We start from the raw sequence: 23,756 nt of genomic DNA on the forward strand, positions 1-23,756 counted from the left end.
CAAAGCACCTTTTATTTAAAAAATTTACATACTGTAATGGAGAAATCTGTTAAGTTTTTTTTAAACAAAAGGTGTTTTTGAAAATTAATTCTGCCAAAAATTAAAAAAAATTATGTATATAATAGGGTTCCATATTCTTTTGTCCAGATTTGTTTTTTTTTATTGTTTTTTTTTAAAAATGTTTGCATTCAGACTTTTTACAAATTTGCAAAATATCTGGCCTTCTGCTATTTCAGTGATTGATTTACTGCTTAAACTTAAATGTGTCTAAATTGATGAAGTCTCTTCAGTTTATTTATTAATATAAGTTATTATTGTTATAGTGGTGCCCCTAGAATAAGATCTCTATGGTGGTATCACTCTTATGCTTCAGATAACCTGAATTAAATCTGTTTAATGTTACCTCCAGACTGACTTTTTACAAATTTGCAAAATATCTGACCTTTTGCTATTTCAGTGATTGGTTTACTGCTTAAACTTAAATGTGTCAAAATTGATAAAGTCTCTTCAGTTTATTTATTAATATGTTATTATTGTTATAGTGGTGTCCCTAGAATAAGATCTCTATGGTGGCATCACTCTTATGCTTCAGATAACCTGAATTAAATCTGTTTAATGTTTAAATGGAGAAGTTAATATGAATATTGTATAAAAAAATGAATATGTTTAATATTTTAAATTAATTTAATATTTTTTTCTTAGGTGCACAAAGATTTTTAGGCTTTAATTTTGTCAGTTTAGTTTTTACAATGCCCTATGAATTTTCATTTGGGTTGATATCTGGCAATTGAGGTGGCCATTCTAATATTCTGTTCTTTTTTGATTACTACATTCATTAGCATTAGTAGAGGCATACGATGCAAGAAAGCAAGCTTATGCAGCATCAGCCAAAAAAAAAAAAAAAACCCCTACCATTTCACCCCTCTGTTCGTTCCAAATGCCTGTCCAGCTCAGCCTTAAATTTATTTAGGCTATCAGTTTCCACAACAAAAGATGGAAGTCTGTTCCACCAATCAACTACCTGCTGGCTAAAGGCAAATTTCCACACAACTATTCTACAACTTTCTTCAATTTGAATCTGTGCCCTCCATTGATGAGTGTATTCCACATTAACATTGAAAAAATTCAATTCAGTTGCTGAAATATTTATTAGTAGTTTGAAATCAGTGAAGAATGTTTTTGAGGAATGCTTAACTCAACCATTCATTCCTCTGAAAATTAAATCCTTACTTGTAGAAAAATGTGTATGAAATGTGTTATATCAAGGTAATGTTGTGTAAAAAATTGTGATGAGGTTAAATCTCTGTTCAGTGATATTGCTTGGAGTATTTGGATAAGGGGATGAGACCTCTAGAAGAATTTGTTTCACATGGATAATCAACCTAAGTGAAATGCCAACAAGGAAGGATGTAGAAAAGTGTCCAGTATTTGATTGAAAAGAGATTCAGATAAATGATGTTAAATGTTTTGATCAATTAACAAGTTTGAAAAATTTTATAGAAATGGAAAGTAAAAATGAACAATTCAGCCAAATTTTTCGAAAGTGCAAAATGCCCAGATCATTATTTAGAATACTTAAAACTTTCACAATTTTTTTTTTCCCTTTTGCTATAACTGTTAATGCAAATATAGAAAGGGTCTTTTCATTAATGGGCAAAAGACAGAAACAAATTATGTATTGAATACTGTAAGGAAACATTGTTTTTACAGTATAACTGTAAAGAATTTCTTGCTATGATTTCTATACTTACTTACATTCTGACCTTGAAATTCTGTACTGGTTATCAGCAGTGATCATGTATTAAGAATTTGCAGATAAAGGAACCACTAGGTGCAGTGATCACAGTGTACTGATGTGGAATTTCCTTAAAGATATAATTACCATCAGGGGTAAAGGAAAGCGTTTTTGCTTCTAAAGGTGACTACAGTGGTCTCAGACAGTTTTTAAATTCTGTACAATGGTATCAACTGATGATGTTACCAACAGCAAATTCTAAGTGGGAAGCATTCAAGGCATTAATCGTGGAAACTACTAAAAGTTTCATACCTATTAAGAAATATTGTTCAAGTTTTAGGCCTAAATGGTTATCAAATGAACTAATGAGACTCGTGGCAGAGAAGAAAAATGCATGGGATGCATATAAATTATCAGGCGACACAGAAGCCTATGGCAGATATAAGCTAGTCTGTAATCAAATCACAAAGGAGGTTAGGCAGGTGCAGACTGGAGGAGAATGGCAAAGTATGCTAAAAAAAACAGCAAGGATTTCTTTATATATAAACTCTAAAAGGAAGGGGATGAATCCGATTGGTCCACTTGATATCGATGGTTCGACTGTTGATGATCCTGCTCAGATAGCAAACAAACTGAATGAGTATTTTGCCTCTACAGTCACACATGAGGAGTTATTAAGGTTTGAAATTACCACAAGGTTATCAAATTTTAGCAGGGTGCTTAATGATTTTGTAATAACTGAGAGCAAAGTGGAGGAGAAATTGTTGAAGTTAAACATAAGAGAGGCACCTGGGGTGGATGGGATCTATCCAGTTATATTAAAGAAGGCGGCAAAGGAAGTAAGCAAACTCTTAGCCATAATTATGAGAGCATCCTTGGACTCGGGCGGTCCCCACAGACTGGAGATGTGCAAATGTATCCCCAATTCACAAAGGGGGATCGAAGGGTGACACGAGTAATTACAGACCAGTTAGTTTAACTTCTGTTCCGGGTAAAATAATGGAATCACTGGTTAAAGATGCATTGCAGGATCATCTAGACAAGACTGCAGCAATAATTCAGACACAGCATGGGTTTGTTAAGGGAAAGTCTTGTCTGACAAATTTGATTGGATATTATGATGTGGTTACAAAGGAACTGGATGCAAAAAATAATTTTGATATCTTGTACTTGGATTTCAGGAAAGCTTTTGACACTGTTGCGCATGGAAGACTACTGTACAAATTGGAGCAGAATGGTATTAAAGGTAAGTTGCTACAATGGATAAAAGGGTGGTTGAGTGGGAGAAGACAGAGGATGGTAATCAGTGGGTGCTGCTCTTCGTGGACTAATTATTTATGGAGTCCCACATTGGGTCCACTGTTGTTTTGTATATTTATCAAAGATATTGATGAAGGTATATCAGGCTTAGTGTCAAAGTTCGCAGATGATACAAAGGTTGGCAGGGTTGTTAATGACAGTAATGGCAGTGTGCTACTGCAACAGGATTTAGAAAATTTTGGCAGATGGGCTAAGTGGCAACTGAAGTTTAACCTTGACAAATGCAAAGAACTGCATACGGGTAGAAGTAACCCCATAGAAATGTACCAACTGTGTGGTACTACACTTAAGGTGGTAGAAAATGAAAAAGACCTGGGAGTAATTGTGCAGTCAGATATGAAGTTTTCTGAGCAATGCAGACAGGCTGGTAGAGCAGGTCATGGTGTTTTGTCAATGATATATAGGAATTTTGCTAGCAGGGAAAAGGAAGTGATTGTCTCTCTATATAAGGCAATGGACAGGCCATGCCTTCAGTACTGTTTACATGTCTGGAAGCTTCATTTTAGGAAGGATGTAGGGTTGCTAGAACGAGTACAGAGAATGGCAACAAGATTGGTGAGGGGAACAAAGGGGTGCTCTTACGAAGACAGGCTTAAGTTCTGCAAATTGCAGCAGCTGGATACTAGGCATCTGCAAGGTGATCTGTTTGAGGTGTATAATGCCTTGAATGGGTTGAGCACGCTGAATTCTGATGGGATTCTTCCACTTGTTCAGATTACGAACCTAAGGGGGCATAAATTCAAATTAAGAAAAGACAGATGTAGAATAGATGTGCGGAAATTTGTGTTTAGCCAGTGGGTGGATAATTGCTGGAACAAACTTCCATCTGTTATTGTGGAAGTTGATAGGTTAAATAAATTTAAGGAGGAACTGGACAAACATTTAGAGGGAATTGTTTTGTAAATTATTTTATTTTTATTTTATTTATTTTTTATCTGATGCTGCATAAGCTCATACACTTGCTTTCTTGCATCACATGCCACTACTACTACTACCTACAATTTTTAAAACAAATTATGTCATTAGAAAGAACGTTTTATAAATTTAGAACTATTTGAATACAGTGTGTCCCCATATCCACTGATTCAGTATCCGTTGTTCACTTACCTGCAGTTAACCCTGGAAAAAAAAACAAAAAACTTTGCACTTACTACTCACGTGTCCAATGCGATGCTTCCCTTTATTTTTTACAATGTTTTTCGTATGATTTGGTCACCAACATTATAATGGTTCTCTAGAAATTTAACAGCGCACCGTTTTCAATAATTTCAAGTTTTTGCACAACTTTTGTGTTTACCTATCATTTTTGCGATTTCTAAACAAAAAAAAAAAAAAAAAAAATAGTTACTATAAAAAAAAAAAAAAAAAAAATTCCAATATCCCTGACATAAATAATGAAACAAAATTTGTCCTTTTGCGGTGCGATGGAACACAACAATTGACACAACGCACTAAATCAAATAATGGTAGGTATGAAGACAGCGGGGGTTGCAAGATAATAGGTACACTAAACTCCCAATGATGACTTATTATTATTATTATTATTATTATTATTAATGGCCATATGGTACAAGGAAGCCTGAGGCTTATGCTGCACCAGCCAAAAAAAAAAAAATTCCCAAGTTACCCCCTGAGAGAGAGAGAGAGAGAGAGAGAGAGAGAGAGAGAGAGAGAGAGAGAGAGAGAGAGAGAGAGAGAGAGAGAGAGAGAGAGAGAAGTAGAAAGGAATCACCAAGAAAGAGAAGAATGATGATATCCAGCTCAGGACCCTGGGTTTGCCAAGCCCATACTCACTAGATGTGAGCTGGTTCTTGTCGCTTATTTACGACTTACAAAATATTACAATAGCTGTTTATACATATTCTAGTTATTACTTGAATTTTATGATTTCTGGTTTATTTTTTTTTATTTAGAGTTTTGAAGTGTCCGAGTTAATCGGGAATCTGCTGTACTTCATAATTACTGCATTTAATGTTGGTAATGTCTTACTGTGTGTTTAATTTATCTATTAATCCCCAGGGGCTCACATCTGGTGAGTATGGGCTTGGCAAACCCCGAGTCCTGAGCTGGATATCATCATTCTTCTCTTTCTTGTTTCCTTGGTGATTCCCTTTTACTCTCTCTTTCTCTCTGTTTCTCTCTCGCTCTCTCTCTCTCTCTCTCTCTCTCTGAGTAATGCAGGAATTTTTTTTTTTTTTTTTTTTATTTTGGCTGGTGCAGCATAAGCCTCAGGCTTCCTTGCACCATGTGGACAATAATAGTAATTAAACTTTATTATGCCTATGTATGTACAAGAAAATCATGTTATATATGGGGTCAGCAGGTGTTCGCTTATATCTGCTGTTTCAGCCATCCACGGTAGGTCTTGGAACATATCCCCCACCGCAGATACGAGGGTCTTACTGTATACAAAAATATTATGCATTATTATGCATTGCATTTGTAATGTATTATATTAATAATTAATATTTAGTTTATCAGTGCTTCATCATTCTTTGTTGATATATCCGCTTTCTGTCCTTTTTTTTTTTTTTTTATTTTAACCTGATCCTTGGAAATGCCCCCTCTTTTTTAGTGATTTGGATATGGCAACCCTAGTATACAACTATTATTAAAAAATTAAAGAAACATGCTATATATATATATATATATATATATATATATTGATACTACTTTTTTCAGGTTTATTTAAAAATTTTTTTTTCAAATTTGGCTGTTGTGAAGTACACAAAATTTGAAAATTAAACATGTTGATTCCAACAAAGTAGCAAACATTTTGAATGAGTATTGCATTTCTGTTTGCCTCTTTTCTATCTGAAAACAATATTAAATCCTTCAAAAAACTTTCTGAGGTGAGACTGTAGATATTTACACAACTAGTAGGAGGGGAAAAAACTGTTTTTGAAAAAAATGAGTTTAGTGAAGTATAACAAAAAATTTGAATTGAGTATGTAATTAGAGCCCATGGAGTAGACATCTTGAGTTCATATTTTGTGTTCTCATCTGTCTTATGTGCATAGAATTTTATAGATATTTATTTAAGTAGCAGGAAGTAAAAACAAATACACAATTCAACATTTTCGTAAAAGTGTAAGCGCCAAATAGTTACAGAGACGATGGAACGTTATCTGACAGGTTTTTGCACACTTGCTCTACAAAAACTTAAAGACAAATAACTTCAGAAACTGTTGCAGTAAAAGTTTGACAGTATTACATTCTCTTGAATATTACTTCTCTTATTGCTTCTCTCACATGTTGTAAACAGTCATCCAATGAATCCAGAAAAGTTCTACTGTTGTTATTATCGGCAGTAGTAGTAGTAGTTAATGGCAAATGATGCAAAGAAACAAATATCAGCAAAAAAAAAAGGAAGAAACACTGCCCACTTCATCTGCTCATTCTCTCTAAAATATATATGTAATCCTTCTTTAAATTTATTCAAACCACCCATTTCCAGAATACCTGATAGCAGTTTTGATTGTCTGGCTGAATGGTTCTATAAATGGCAGTGTTCCACTGCCATTGAGATGTGATTGAGTTGTTTAAGGCCCTGAATAGATTAAGTAAGCTAAATGTTGATGGCATTCAATCTCTTTCTGAGGCTACATACAGAAGGGGACATAAATTGAAGTTGGAGGATGGTTGAATAGATGCACTTAAGTTTACGTTCAGTCAGCAGGTGGTTTATCGTTGGAACAAACTTCCATATGTTGTTGTGGATGTGGGTGGTTTGAATAAATTTAAGGAAGAACTAGACAGATTCTTAGAGGGTTATGGATATTTGTTTGTTTGTTATTTGGTTTTTAGGAGCATTAGCAACTAAGGCCATATTGCTCCGGGGATATGTTGGTGGTCATTCCCTGACCTTTCCTCATCCTCAGTATTTGGTGGGCACGGGCTCGAACCCCGGTCTAATTAAGAAGCGTGTGCTATGCACTGCTGCTAATGCCCACCTGGCTACAGAAGCGCCGGTTATGGATGGGTGAAGTGTGTAGGTTTTTTTCATAATTTGCCACTAGTAATACTAATATGGTTTTAATGTCTACTTTTGTTGGATCGCTTGCCACATTGGGATTAGCCAAAATGATAAGGCTGATACTGCAGCAAATCAGCAAACCCTACAAATAATTTGGCCTGTCAGCAGGGGAGGACTGGGAACTTTTTTTCTGTCGGGCTCTGGTACAGCCAACCCCTGCATATCAGCTCAACGACCAAATTATTTTCATTATAAATATTTATTGTATGGTCGATATGATGAAGAACAAAATATTTACATTAATAATTTATAAAATTATAATTAACCAAAATAAGTAATTGCACTAAATAAAAAAACTCTAAAATATGTTTTCATAGCTAAATCATGTTTTAACTTTTCTCATAGTATTTTACTTTTCTCATGGAATTTTAATGTGATATATGATAAAAAACACAAAATATGTAAGTATAAATAAATCAAAATACATTTGTGGAGTTAGCTCATACGTTTGCCTGTAAAGTGGCCCTAATGTACATCAGCCTAGCCGGGTGGGTAAAGTGCCTGCCTGGCAACCCAAAGGTCGCGGTTTCAATTCCCGCCTCGGGCTTGGATCAAAGTACTGCAAAAACCTTGGGAGGTGCATTATGGCCACAGAAGCCTATGCGCCAACAACTACCAAAAAAAAAAAAAAAAATCAGCCTGCTGGGCTTAACCCAGTGGACCTTATGGCCAATCAAATCCCATACAGACTACAGCAAATAATAAATAAAATATATTTCCAATGGCAAGGTTTGTGGCATGAGCAGTTACTAAACAAACTGTATCACATTAAGCCTGTGATAGAAACATGAAGTCCAGTCTGTGCTGAAATCGAAAAGAAGTGATCTGATTGAAGTGTATAAGGCCTTGAATGGGTTGAGCATGCTTCTGATGGGATTCTTCCACCTGTTCAGATTACGAACCTAAGGGGGCATAAATTCAAATTGAGGAAAGACAGATGTAGAATAGATGTGCGGAAATTTGCCTTTAGCCAGCTGGTGGTTAATTGCTGGAACAAACTTCCATCTGTTGTTGTGGAAGTTGATAGGTTAAATAAATTTAAGGAGGAACTGGACAAACATTTGGAGGGAATCGTTGTGTAAATTTTTTTTTTTTTTTTTGGCTAATGCTGAATAAGCTCATATGCTTGCTTTCTTGCATCATATGCCACTATTACTACTACTTCCACTGTTTTATTGTCTCCTGCTGGTCTTTAGGGCCAGCAGGAGACAATAGAACAGGAGACATTTGATGTATATACACAACATTACTGATGTGCATGAACTAGAACGGCATTCCGGTGTCCATTCCAAGCCCTGGATGCAAACATATTGTACTCTGCTCAGTCTCTGACTAACAGGTTCCTCCATGATGGGCGCCTCCATAGCCAGGTGGGAAGGAGCAGCAGTGCGTAGCACACGCTTCTTGTTTAAACCGGGGTTTGAGCCCATCACCACCAAATACGGAGGATGCGGAAAGGTCAGGGAATAACCACCGCATATCCCGGAGCAATATCGCCTTAGTTGCTAATGCTGCTTAAAAAAAAAAAACCAAACCAAACCTCCATGATGAGTTTAGTTTAATATGGTATTTTTTAAGGTAATGAATTCTTTCTCACCAGTTTTCATCCAAATCACAAGCATTCTTTTCATATTTATGGATCTTACCTGGGATGACTAGCTTACACCTTGAAAAGTTGCACTCTTCTTGGTGCAACCTTCCCAGTATTAGTGCAGATAATATTTGTTTAATGAGGGTGAATATGAAACAGACTAATGATAAAACTAACTAATTTCATGTTCGCCTCATGAAACAAACTAATTTTTTTGTTGTCGATTTCATAATCACCTAATTTGAATATAACGGACTATGAAAATAATCAGTTTTTCTGATTATGAGTTTTGATTATACCCATTACTAGATAATTCTCCAGAGCATCCACTTGTCATGCAAACATTATCCGAACATAAAAAATGCAAAGTAAAAAATGCAAAGCATTAACCAAAATACAATCATCATAAAGGATAAAAATATGAAATGAAAAAAAAAACTGAAAATAAAGGACCAAATTTTAAAAAAAAATTAATAAATTTATTAAAAAAAAGAAAAAAAAAGAAAAAGAAGAAAAGAAGTCATTATAAAGAATAAAGTTAAAAACATTCCAGTCAAGTTAGGATAGCAGAATGCATCCCTTTCTGTCTATTATTTATTATGGAAAATTCATGTGTTAGTAATAAAATTTCACTGTACATGAAATTGTTTAAAAACACAACTGTTGTGCTAGTTGGGGTTTGCATGTATTCTTATTGTTGTTATTATTATTATTATTATTATTTATTATTTTTTTTTTATCTGTAGATTTTGACACTATAATGATTTTGGACTTTATACTACAATAATTTAATACAGTATATGCAATCTGAAGTTCTAGAGAAACTAATCTTTAATGTTCTCATTTTCCTGACAGTATTCATTATAATCTATAATTCTTTTATATCATAATAAAAGGCACTGTTGTTCTTTGTAATTCAGTTTCTTACACATCCTTTATTTCTTTAGTTGGTTAAAAGAATTCAACTGTTTGGAGGAATTTTAGGACGATGCTCATCTAAATACTTCTCTGTTTCATCTTTTCAACTTCAGCCCCTCATTCCAATAGTTATAGAGCAAACAGGAAGAGGAGAAAGAGCATATGACATTTATTCTCGTCTTCTAAAAGAAAGGATTATTTGTGTCATGGGTCCTGTATGTTTTCTGTATATTTATCCTTTAGTTACCTTTATATAACTAAAATATTTAGTAAAGATATTATCATTTTTCAATAATATATCATTTAAACCAAAACCAGTTATAAATTAATCACATTGATTAGAAACAATAAAAAGGTAATGATTATGGATCTTCCTTATTTTAAAAACACTGCTGTGCAATTTGAATTGTCTAAACTCAAGCACAGATTCACAGTATACAGGGTTATAATAAAAGAATACCTGTAAATGCAGGTACATTTTTATTTTAAAATTAAAATGCTGTAATTTATTAAATAATTAAGCTGCAATAGTGATTGTCACAAAATGTCAAATAAGTCTTTCCTTTTTTTTATTTCAGTAAACTTCCTTAAGGAATAAGTCACAAGTTAGGATTAAATTTGAAAGTGTTTGCAATCCTGCCCAGACACAATAGGAGGGCTTACATGTTGTTATTATTATTATTAGCCATATGGTGCAAGGAAGCCTGAGGCTTATGCTGCACTAGCATAAGCCTCAGGCTTCAGAAAAAAAAAATTTTCTGAATTACCCAGAGAGAGAGAGAGAGAGAGAGAGAGAGAGAGAGAGAGAGAGAGAGAGAGAGAGAGAGAGAGAGGAATCACCAAGAAAAAGAAGGATGATATCCTGCTCAGGACCCTGGGTGTGCCAAGCGTACTCACCAGATGTAAGCCCCTGGGGTTGAATTTGAGAGCTTTGGCAATCAATTGTGTATATATTATGGCTCTGGAAAGTCTGTGCAAGGCTTGGGGGTAGAATTTTTCTCAGCATGGTCTGTGCTTGTTAACAGCAGACTGTTTTTACTGGGATGGGATACTTGAATAGAAGGACGTGCAAGAATATTTATATTGCTATACAGAGTGTTTCAAAAAAATGGTCAATAATTTAAAGGTGAAAAGTACAAAATAAAATAAGCAAAAAAGTCCCAGTGAACATCAGGCCACAAATGAACCGTTTTCGAGATAATGCACATTTTCTGTTAAGATCCGCTACTGACTATGGGAGCACTAGTTTAGCAAAAAGATGCGAATCCTTTGCTAAGGGTGGCTTTATTAAACATAAGATAATACATTTTTAATTTTTGGTTTCAACACCACAGGATTTTATAGATGTTACATGTTACAGGATGTTACAAAAGGTGTTCAAAATCTGTCATTGCATCTGTACGCAGCTTTGTAATCTTCTCTGCATTGAGTTGCGAATCCTCTCAGGCATTCCTGGGTCATTTCTGATTTGCTGAAAGGCTCCTCCAACCGGATGCTGCAATTCCTCAACTGTGTTAATGTCAGAAGTGTACACCAATCTTTTTACATAACCCCAGATACAAAAATCCATAGGATTTAAGTCTGGTGATCTGGGAGGCCATATTACAGGCCCACCTCTACCTATCCATACCATGTAGTTAGATACTGAATCACAACTCGAGAAAAATGTGGCGGTGCACTATCATGCATAAACTGCATGTTCTGGCGTTGTTGAAGTGGAACATTATCATCATCAAGACGGTCTGGAACTGAAGGTACAGCTCTCCTGTTAGCCTGTTTGGCTGAAAGTGTGGTTCTATTAGATGGTCACTGCAGTCCTGCCCAGACATTCAACGAGAAATGTTGCTGATGTCGTGAATTGCATTAGGATTTTCGTCGGACCAAACGTGACAGTTATGAAAATTAAAAATATCATCACGAGTAAACCCAACTTCTTCAGTGAACAAAATGTTGTTTAAAAATTAGGGATTCGGGACACCCAAATTATTGGCCATAGTTTTTGAAACACCCTGTATACTTTCTAGGAACAACTGACAAACTGGTTTAAGTTAAAGTTTATTTAAATAAATAAACAGATATATACATAAAATATTAAAACAGATATAAAATAAAAGCGTTAAAAGCGTAAAATATATAAGTAAAAAACAATAAAATAGAGTAGCTTTTGGGGCTAGGTGTCTCTTCATTAGCAGTCGGTGAATAGTGTACTGAGTATATATATATACATTGGGTAAAATAACAGAACAGATTGGGCATGATCATGAATCACAACTCCAGTACTTGTAATGCAGTATTACACATGCGTAAGGAACGCCAATGCTTATCGCACTGCAATATGGCAGACTCCATAATGGGGTGCATGTGCACTCCCTGTTACGATTCATAGTACTGTTACAACTGATTATGTGCAGTGCTTCAAGACACGAATACTGACAGTAGTCACGTGAATAGTCAACAGTTTCAATGTCTTGTTGGGGATCAAGGTTATGTTGCTCGACACAATAATGTTCAGCAATAGCGGAGCATTCGAAGTTAGCAGTACTGAGTGCCACCTCATGTTTTGAAACACGATCTTTTAACCTCCTGGCAATCTCACCAACATAGCACATAATGCAGTAAATGGAACCGCTCCATAAAAAAGGAGGAATAGGTGTTTTCACTCTGGAAATAATGGAATGCAGTTTCCTATCTGGGAGTTACATGCACTATATATGGTAAGAGTGTAAAATTCTGGTGAGATGCTCCGACGTGCCTGGATAATAAGGGATGTAGGCAATAGAGCTAAACTCTATCGTGAGGAGGATTTGATTGAGTGATAAAATTGTGAGCTTGCAGCTCACACCTATCCAGAACATCAGGGGGATCTCTGTTGTTGTGGGTGCCTCCGTAGCCAGGTGTGCAGGAGCAGCAGTGCGTAGCACATGCTTCTTGATTAGACCGTGGTTCGAGCCCGTGACCACCAATACGGAGGATGCGGAAAGGTCAGGGAATGACCACCACATATCCCCGGAGCAATATGGCCTTAGTTGCTAATGCTCCTAAAAACCAAATAACAAACAAACAAACTGTTGTTGTGAAAGTGGGTAGCTTGATTAAATTTAAGGGAGAACTAGGCAAATTATTGGACAGGTGACGTGGAAAATATTTTTATTTTATTTTATTTATTTATTTTTTTGGGCTACGAGGTTATTACCACATTGACCAAGATTTTTGCAGCTCCGGCGAACGCCAAGTTTTCATTTATATTTAGTTGTTTATTTAGCAAAAAACGTAGCACTGTATAGAAATCTGTTAGATTAGTATAGTATTATCAATTAATCAGTAAAATTTATTAATCTTATTAAAGTTCATTGTTAATTAAATTATACTTAATGGAATAATGACCCAGACTAGAGCAGCAAAGCAGCATTCACAGAATAGCCAGAGTGCTGTGGCTTGCAGGAGAACCGAAGGGGGTGATTCTCCAACGCATCACAGTCTAAAACAATGCGCAAAATGTGAAATGTTTGCACACCTGTGTGTGTGTGTGTGTGTGTGTGTGTGTGTGTGTGTGTGTGTGCGCGTGCGTGCGCGCGTGTGTGTGTGTGTGTGTGTGCGTGCTAGGTACAGACACCGAAGAAATTAGGTGCCAACTCAGTGTTCTAATGGGCGTCAATGAGAGTTTGAGGTGTAGGGTAAATGCCTTCGAAGAAATTAATATGAGGGGCCCATCAAGCTCTCATCTGCCCAACTCAACGCCAGAGCTCACTCCTGTGCATCAGGCAACATAGAGGCAATCTACAAGGCAATATGTGGTTCTAGAGGAACTAGTTATTTTCAGTGACACTATTGTCAGAGTCACTGGAACTGAAAGATGGGGAATATATTATGCAAAAAAGGATAGGTGGAATAGGACTAGTGTATGTCTGCCAGGGGCAGAAGTTGATGACGTGTTGTACACGTTGGCACTAATGACATTAATAGTAAGAGATCTGCAGATTTACTTAACATGTACAGGTCAATGCTGGAAAAACAGTTGAAGGTAAGGTTAAATTTGAAAGTGTCTACAATTCTACCCAGACACGATAGGAGGGAGTATATGGTAAGAGCCTTGTCAGTCAATTCAGATCTGGAGAGATTGTGCAAAGCTCATGGGTAGAATTTATATCAGCGTGGTCTGTGCTTGCTAACATGAGAGACTGCTTCTACTCGGATGGGACACACTTAAATAGAAAGGGTGCATGAATATTTGCTGATGCTATCGAGGCAGTGTTATGTGAGTCGGACAACTGCTAGATTGGGAGGATTCACAGACTGAAAGATTAACGGTTACCTGCAGGCTGAAGCGAAAGTGATTCTTGTACTGCTTTTATTGTAATGAGCAGCAGCCTAGAGAACAAGTTGCTGTGGACTTCAAGAGCTGCTGGGAGTAATTACGGAACAAGTAGATACATGGGCTGTGTTAGGGTAACTAAGAATAAGAACAAGTGATTGTATAGTTGCATGTACACTAATGGTAGAAGTATAGTAAATGAAATTGATGAATTTGAAGTGCTGATCGAGACATCAAAGGCAGATATTGTTGGGATATCAGAGACATGGTGTCACACAGATATAAACAGTGCAGAATTGGAATTTAGGGAGTACAATGTGCAGAAAGTACAGACAGGGTAGGAAGGGAGGGGGTTTATATATATATATATTTTTTATTTATTTATTTTTTTTATGTAAACCCCAAACACGAGAGGTATTAGAACCTATAGTACTTAGTACCGTGCTTGGGTTGGAGGTTGAGAAGACGAAAGAAGATATTTGATGACATTGGACTTGAACTTCTGTAGACTGTAATTTTCAGGAAATACGTATGAAGGAAGGTTGTTCCAGAAAACGGCAGTTGAATGAATAAACGAGGAAGATGAAAAGTTGGTTTTGTGAGTTTGGAGTTGGACAGTAAATGGATGTTGGCTGGTGGCGGCACGTGTTCGGACTGTTTTGAAAGAGAGAGCGGGAATTATAGAAGCCAATTCAGAAGAACAGTGCCCATGGAAGTATCTGTAGAAGAGGCATGCAGCAGAAACAGTATGTCTAGGAGACAGTGAGTGGAGAGACTCTATTAGAGATGAATCATTAATTAACCTAACTGCCCTCTTCTGAATGGAATCAAGAAGCCTGAGAGAGGTTTTGGGGGCACCACCCCAGATGTGCGAACAATATTTCATGGCAGGGCAGATTTGCGATTTATACAGAGTGAGCAGCTGTTTGGAAGAAAAGTAACGCCGAGAGCGAAAGAGAAAACCAAGTTTTTTAGATGCAGAAGAAGCAATATTTGTAATGTGCTTCTGCCAAGAGAGATTAGAAGTCAAGGTAATTCCCAAAAGAGAAATATCATTTTGCCTAGAAATCGGGGTATCACTAAAGATAAGCACAGGAGCAGAAGAATCCTTTTTGCGAGATATAAGACAAGACTGAGTTTTAGAAGGGTTGAAATCAACTAAATTGTCTTTGCCCCACTGGAGAATTACCTGAAGATCGGCATTTAAGGAATTGGTAGCAGATTTTCGAGAAGTTGAAGCTGATTGAGCAGCACAAGGTTTTTCAAAATGAAAAGTGGAATGCAATGTGCTATCATCGGCAAAACTATGGATAGCATTTCCAGTCAATGGAAGAAGGTCATTAATATACAAGAGGAAAATAGTGGGGGAAAGAACTGAACCTTGGGGGACACCGGCATTAGTGAAGTCCTTCTGACATCCTTTTGACAGAAGACCACAGGAGGCATTGAATGGAGTGTGTTGGGAATGGTGGGAGGTATTTTACCAAGATCATTAATACATGAGCTGGAAGAAAAATGAGATGCTAGCAGGTCAGCTTTATCCTTGGCTGAAGTGACAACAGAACCATCTGGTTTGGACAGAGGTGGGAGTAGAGATGGGCAAAAGTTGCGGTCAATAGCTTTGGCAAGAGACCAGAATGCTCGGCTACCATTAGGGCAAGAAGCAAGTTTTTTACTCTTAGCCTGTTCAAACTCTAGTTTGGACTGATTAATAACTGTTTTATAATTGTTGCGAGCATTGGTGTAGGCATAAAATGAAACTGAAGAATTAGAAACAAGCCAATTACGATATGCAACATTCTTCTATTGAACAGCCTTAACACATTTATTGGAAAACCAAGGTTTAGATAAAGGACGAGATTTCAAAGTGGAGTGTGGGATAAAGGATTCCATTCCTGCAAGAATAATTTCACTGACACGATCTGAGCAAACGTTGACATCAGAAGTTTTGAAACAGTAATCCGACCAAGGAAAAGAAGAAAAGAAGTCTCGCAGGTCATCCCATTTTGCATTCTTGTAATGCCAAACAACACGAGGTTGGGAATAGCCATGAGATAACGGTTCCATTGGAGAAGAGACAATCACCAAGTTGTGACCTGAAGTGCCTAAAGGACCTCTCACTTCGACCGTGTACTTAGAAGGGTTGTTTGTGAGAAAAAGATCAAGCATGTTGGCTGTATGATTAGGATTGTCCGGTATTCTTGTAGGTAAATGAACAATCTGAACAATCATTAGAAATTGCAAAAGCCTCAACATCTCGACCTGCTGGGTCGGTGTAACTAGAAAACAGAAGCCAGCTGGAGTTGTGAACATTAAAATCACCAAGGAAAATTACCTCACTGTTAGGAAAGTTGGACTGGAGAAAGTCAAGTTGCAAAGAGAGGAAGTCAAAGAGCTCCAAGTGATTAGTGGAGTTGGGAGAACGGTAGAGACAACAGATGAATTTGACAAAATGAGGTAGAGAGATTTTAAGCCAGAGAAGATCAAAGAGAGGAGATTCCAAATTGCCAAGTCTCTGACAGGGAATATCAGAATGGACATATGCTCAAGTACCACCTTTGAGGCGAAAGGAATTATACAGCGAATAATTTGGGCATCTGAGATGAGCAGTAGTTTAATCAACCGATAACTGAGATTCTGTCAGAAAAAGTACATGGGGTTTGGCAGACTGCAAGTGGAAATGGACATCGTTGAGATTAGAATTGAGACCACATATATTTGTGAAATGAATTAGGAAGTGCTTGGGAGGTTTAGATCTTTTCGCAGATAAGCTTGCCCTATTAGTTTGACAATTCATGGTGTATTCAATAGTAAGAAAAAGTGAGTGGGACATGGTGTATGAAGTAATGAAATTTTTGGATATGGCATACACATGGTAAGAATATACCCAGATCCTTGACATAACGTGGCCTCGACAATGCTCCCCGCATACACACTACTCGGACTCCCTCCAGTCACTATCTGGTAGAATAGAGGTAGCAAGATTATACACTAGCTGATCCGGAAGCCTCCTAGAGAGTTACCAATAGGTTCGGTCCGGTGTACTAACTAGCGGCCGGCCTGCGAACACCGTTTTAGAGCTGTATCCTCGAAACATAAGGAATATCGGATCTCGCCACGGCATTCATCATAACCTCAACAAAGTCATCAATCATACTGCATGATGGAAGAGATAGGGTTGACTGGAACTTAGCTCTAGAGACTAAACATGGGTTCCACCACTTCAAGCCTCCAATAAGCAAAGTGGTGGTATTTCACTGGTTGATGAGTCATTTACCACCTAGTACTGCCTGGTAACATAGAGGAGCGGCGTTCGTCCATGTGGTGTGGGCGCCAAACCTCGACCCCCGCTTACGTTGGTTCACACCTGGGTGGTCACCTACCATGTACTTGGGATTTGGCTGTCACAGACCGTCCGGACTTCGCCGAAATTGGGTCCACTTGACTTGAGTGTCACCCGAATATCAGTTCCATCAACGTTTTAGACTCCCAGGTAGCAAGTACAGCTTGTCGGGCATATCTGAGAGAATGTCTGTGATAACCTCAAGGACTAGAAATGCAATAGTTGTTTCTATATCAACATTACTGTAGGCCAACACATTCTCTATTATGCTCCATGCATTTTGGGCAGCTTTTTTAGATAGTAGTGTGTATGCTTCTTCACTTTTACAGTAAAAAAAATATTGTTTTCCTTGGTGCTCACAGCTCTTCTGGTGTTGGCATTGCTATGGTCGCAACTTCATCATCCACCTTCACAAACTCTTCAAATTCTTCAACAAAATCCATGTGTTCCTTCAAATTCCCCCATTCCTTAGTGTTGCTATCACATTCATCTGCTGGACCATGCTTTTTTATGATATTCTCTCCAATGCCATAATTTCTGAAGCAGTTGATTATTACACTTGAAGCAATACTGTCCCAAGAAATAATAAGATTACGAATAGTATCCAAGACATTCCAATTTGGCTGCAAATTGTTCCCTCCTGTGTTATAGATCAAGTCCCTTATCAGACAGATGGTGCCTCCGTAGCCAGGTTTGCAGGAGCGGCAGTGCGTAACACACGCTTCTTGATTAGACCGGGGTTTGAGCCCGTGACCACCAAATACGGAGAATGTGGAAAGGTCAGGGAATGACCATCACATATCCCCTGAGCAATATGGTCTTAGTTGCTAATGCTCCTAAAAACCAAATAACAACAACAACTCTTATCAGAAGGGCTCTATATGCTCTCTTGAGAATAAAAATAATGCCTTGATCAAGTGGCTTCATAAAACTGATGGTATTGGTAGATAAAAACAACAGCCACATATTTATCAAATGTGCTGTACAACGATCTAGAATCATAAAAATGTTCCTTTTTTTTTTTTTTTTTTGAAGCCATTCTTCTGTCTGCTTTTGAAGACCAAGACCGAAAAATTTTGACCGTAAGCCAAGCACTCTTATTGGGCTCATAATCACAGGGAAGTTGGTTAACATCTTGGCTTGGAAAACTTACCAATTACAAGTGGGCATAGTTTTGTACTGCCTTCTCAATTGCAGCATAATAGAATAGTGAGTCTTTTACTTAATTTTCCACCATGATAAGGCTCTCCTTGAACAGCAAATGTTTTGTTTGGCAGCAGATTATAAAATAAACCTGTCTTGTCAAGATTAAAAATGTCCTTTTCCTCATAGTTTCAAGAATGGACTATACAGAACACAACCAGTCTGTAGCCTTTTCTTTGTCGACTAATCCAGACTCGCCACAAAATTTTGCAAAACCAAGTTATTCCTGTCTTTAAAATCTTTGCAGCCAGCCACTGCTGCATTTAAAGTTACTAATTCCATGTTGCTTAGCTAGATAATTTGCTTTTTCTTGCAAAATTGGACCTAATATTGGCAAAATAGATGCAAGCATTTGTTGGTATCACTTGAAAGTTTTGCTTCAAGCTCCTTGTGTTTTGCACCATGAATTTGTTTCCTGTTTTTTATTACTGCTCCAGTGTCACACACTTCTTCAATGTCCATTTTGCTTCATTCCACCCTGTCAGCCTCTTGTATAATTTTAAGTGTAATTTCCAGTCATAATTCTGTCTGTTTACATTTTGTCACTATAACACTGCTAGGTGAGATTTAATATAAACAAACTTTAAATTAATTTAAAGACAAGTTCCAAAAAAAGACATTAGCTCAGATAAAATGGCACAAAAAAGTAGATTATACTGTACTGTTGTAAAAGACTCTTTGAACTGGTTTAACAATTGCAACTGACCTTAATCCCATGGAGAGCAAGGAAGTGCTCGTAAACAACTTAGAAAAACTGTTTTTATTCTTTTGTTATTTAACAGCTAATCCTTCAGAATGATATTTTTCAGAGTGCACTTATGTTGTAGCTACCAACATTGTAGCTACCATAAACTGGTTTTGTTTATACAAAAGTAAATTCTAACAAGTCAGTGCTATCCTTTGGGAAGCAGGAAACTTAGTGGCCAGAGGCAATAATAGGGGCAATAATCGAACAACAGTGCCAAGATTTGTATTAAACATACAAAATAACAGTATTTATTTTTCACAGGGTGAAAGCAAACTTTGTAATACATATTACCCAAATTTTGTAATAAATAAATGTATTTACATAGACAAGCCTATCCTTTTGCAGGGGAATGGTATGTTCTTCATATAAACGAGTACTTTGTATAATTCGTGTTTGTGTTAATGAGATTTTACTATATATGCACAGTGTGACAATTGGAAAATGAGACTGATGTTATGAGATAAATGCTGGTGCTGCCATCTACCAGAAGTAAACATAGAATGAAAGAATGATTGTTCCTTAAGCATCACAGTCAAGTCAGTGGAAATTGCTGCCATTTCATAACATAGTGTGAGCTGAATTGCACATCTCTCTCTCTCTCTCTCTCTCTCTCTCTCTCTCTCTCTCTCTCTCTCTCTCTCTCTCTCTCTCTCTCTCTCTCTCTCTCTCTCCCCCCCCCCCCCCCCCGTGTGTGTGTTGTGGAGGAACAATGGAACAAAGAGCAAACATTGTTTTGTGTTCGAACAAAAAAATTTCAAATAATAAAGCAAATATATGGAGAAAATTGTCTGTCTCGTGCATGTGTGTTTGAGTGGCCATAGAAGAGAATCACTGTAAATGTATGTTTCACCCATGGAATAGAATCACTGGAAGATGATGAACATTTGGACCCAACAAAATTGGTTCAAATGCCAGAGTTGATTGAAAATGTGTGGGAAATCATTACCAATGACTGATGTGCAATGCTCTGAATGATTTCTGAAGATCTGTTCATTAATAAGGAAACCATTTGAGAAATAATAACCCAGGATAAAAACTCATCTTCCTGAATTCAGTCTTTGTGGGAGATGTGATATGGTGTTTTCAGAATGGTCCCTCAGTAAAGTGACATTGTGGAGTGGAAGATTGCAAACTCTCCCAAAGACAAGTTCATCAAGAAAAGGTCAAAAATCAAAACCATGCTCATTGCTTTTTATGATAACACACAAAGAGTTCATGCTCAGTGGCCAATGTGTTACTGCTGCCTACTAGCTGGACATTTTGAAACATTTCTTGCAGAGAATCCATCATGTGTGACCTCAGTGTGGAGAAGACAGCAGTTGGTCCTTCTTGCATAACAACACACCAAGCCACAAGGCTCTTATTGTTCAGGAGTGTTTGGCTAGCAAAAAATTCTGTGTACTGTTGCACCAACCATATTCACCAGACTTAGCCCCATTCAACTTTTTTTTGTTCCTGAAGCTGAAGGCACCACTGAATCGTGTTATTTTGAAGACGTTGACACCATTCGAAGAGCCATGATGAGAATACTGAACAGTATACTGGTCATAGCCTTCCACCAGTTGCTTTTTTTTTGATCATTGCATGTAGTGTTTGGATGCGAGAGGAAGTTACTTTAAATAAACCAAGGTTAGTTTACTCACACTTGAGATCATTATTTTTTTCTGGCATCAGTTTCATTTTCCAGTTGCCGTTACATTGTACTCCCCAAATTCCAATTCTGCACTGCTTATATCTGTGCGACACCATGTCTCTGATATCCCAACAATATCTGCCTTTGATGTCTTGACCAGCACTTCAAATTCATCATTTTATTTACTATACTTCTATCATTAGTGTACATGCAAGTATACATGCACTTGTTCTTACTCTTAGTTACCCTAACACAGTCCATGTATTTAATTACTTGTTCCATGATAACTCCCATCAACTTTTGAAGTCCCCAGCAACTTTCTCTCTAGGCTGCTGCTCATTACAATAGAAGCAGTGCAAGAATCACTTTCACCTCTGCTTACGGCTACCATTAATCTTTTAGTCTGTGAATCCCCACAATCTAGCAGTTTTCCGACCCACCTAACACTGCCTCGATAGCATCAGCAAATATTCTTGCACCCTCTCTATTTAAGTGTATCCCATTCTTGAATACACTTGAATAGAAGCAGTCTCTCCTGTTAGCAAGCACAGACCACACAAAAAATTTCTACCCTGTGAGAAAGGCTCTTGAAAAGGCTCTCATCATATACTCCCTCCTATCGTGGCTGAGAAGAATTGCAGACACTTTCAATTTTAAACCTAACTCGCAACTTTTTTCCAGCATTGACCTGTACTTGTTAAAATTATATTGAGCTCTAAAATATCCTTTGTTAGGATATTTCTGTAAAATTAAAGAGCCTTTATATGCACACCTCTTTGCATATATTAATTTCCAAAGAAAATTAAAGATACAATCTTTATATTTAAAGTTTTTTTTTTTTTTTTTTCTCTTTGCTAAGAAAATTTAACATATTCAAAAGGTTATTTTTATTTTTGAAAAACAAGAAAAACATATTTTTATTTTTAGATTACAGATGAACTGTCCAGCCTTGTGGTAGCACAATTGTTATTCCTACAGTCTGAAAGTAATAAAAAGCCTGTTCATATGTATATTAATAGTCCAGGTGAGTATTTTCTCTAGTTTGATTTAACGGCATCTTTGTTATTTTAATGGACAGATTGTAGTAGAAGCTTTTTTTGCTTGGACTTCTAGTTGGCAGGTCTCACAGAGTTGTATGGCATTTCCTGAGGTATTCCTGGTTTTTCACCTTACAAAATGAAAACTACTCCATGAACACTTGCTTCTGTTGACATAGACATTGGAGCTAACTTTACTGTGTTTGCATTTGTAATAAAATAATTACCATTTACAATGAATACTTCAATCTATGTTTCTATAACAACTCAGGATGTAAATGTCTTCTAAAAATAACAAGACAGAATATTTTTATAAAAATATTTTAATGAGTAAATTTGTATTTACTTTGATTATTTTTTTAGGTGGTTCTGTGACTGCAGGATTAGGTATTTACGATACTATGCAGTATATTCTGCCACCTGTAGCAACTTGGTGTGTAGGCCAAGCGTGTAGTATGGCCAGCTTATTGCTTTGTGCTGGATCCCCTGGCATGAGGCATTCTCTCCCTAACTCTCGCATTATGATACATCAACCTTCAGGACATGCTGCAGTAAGTAAAATTCATGCTGATGATTACTTAAAAAATATGAGATCAATTTTCTTTGTTTTTTTGTATGTGTAAATTTTTTAATATGTAGACAATTGATACAACTACTCTCCCACACGTTTTGGCTATATTCCTCTAAAAATGTAACTAAAGAAATTTTATGTCAAAAAATATTCTCGGGAAGTTACACATCAGAGACTTATTTTGTCAGTCATTGAGTGCTGTTAGCCATTTTTTTAAATAATGAAAAAAATTTTAAAAGACATTATGTAGAATGGTATGCTGTTTACAATGTGTTCAGTAAGGCTTGATACCATGATAACAGAAATTGATGGTAATTGGTGTTTGAAGATGTTGCTATTTTCAAATGGCACAATCATTTCACAAAAGGGCAGGAATCTGTTGACTTTGGTCTTCACCAGTGCAAGTTTTCCAATCCAGGAATTGTGTAGACAAAATTAATAGCATTACATTAAATTAAAAGCAGAAATTTCAAAAATACATAATAGAAAATTTGGGAAATCACTTCCTCACAAATTTAAGTTCAGCCTTAATTTCAGTACTCGCAATATATCAAATAGCCCTTACCCTTTGTCACATGTTGTAGCTGTCTGTGGTCCAGCTGTACCTGCAATTTATAATGCATTAGCATTAGTAGAGGCACATCATTGCAAGAAAGCAAGCTTATGCAGCATCAGCCAAAAAAAAAAAGAAAACTCTCCCATTTCACCCCTCTGTTCGTTCCAAATACCTGTCCAGCCCAGTCTTAAATTTATATAGGCTATCAACTTCCACACCAAAGGATGGAAGTCTGTTCCACCAACCAACTATCTGCTGGCTAAAGGCAAACTTCTGCACATCTATTCTACTCCAGGGGCTCACATCTGGTGAGTATGGGCTTGGCAAACCCAGGGTCCTGAGCTGGATATCATCATTCTTTTCTTTCTTGGTGATTCCCTTCTACTTCTGACTCTCTCTCTCTCTCTCTCAGGGTAATGAGGGAAATTTTTTTTTTTTTTTTTTTAGCCATTGCAGCATAAGCCTCAGGCTTCCTTGTGGCTAATAATAATAATAATAAATCTGTCTTTCCTCAATTTGAATTTATGCCCTCTCAGGTGATTATTCTGAGCAAGAGGAAGAATCCCATGCATGATGAAACACACATTCCCTGGGCTTACTGTGTGAGCAAAAGTTATAGATGGTTGGCTATTAGACAATGGTTAGATCAATAGGAGAGGTTACACAAAAGGACCATATGAGAATAACTTCGCATTCTGATTTTTAACAGTATAATTCTAAATCTTGGTCAGAGATGGTGCTGGTGGTGTGTAG

General features: G+C 36.9%; 1 protein-coding gene across 2 annotated transcripts in view; it reads left to right on the top strand.

The window, feature by feature from the left end:
- Positions 1-23,756, top strand: part of ClpP (Caseinolytic protease proteolytic subunit) — a 92,740-nt gene that overhangs the window by 19,225 nt on the left and 49,759 nt on the right. Inside the window, exons 2-4 of one of the 2 annotated variants that reach the window (XM_090371740.1) lie at positions 9,630-9,815; positions 21,767-21,863; positions 22,240-22,427. In XM_090371740.1, the coding sequence (XP_090227866.1) occupies positions 9,630-9,815; positions 21,767-21,863; positions 22,240-22,427 (471 nt within the window). The remainder of the gene's footprint in view (positions 1-9,629; positions 9,816-21,766; positions 21,864-22,239; positions 22,428-23,756) is intronic. The other variant, XM_090371741.1, reaches the window with a different exon arrangement.

This window comes from Mastigoproctus giganteus, chromosome 4 (genome assembly GCF_048544385.1).
Source record: "Mastigoproctus giganteus isolate SK-2022 chromosome 4, ASM4854438v1, whole genome shotgun sequence".
Lineage (NCBI taxonomy): Eukaryota > Metazoa > Arthropoda > Arachnida > Uropygi > Thelyphonidae > Mastigoproctus > Mastigoproctus giganteus.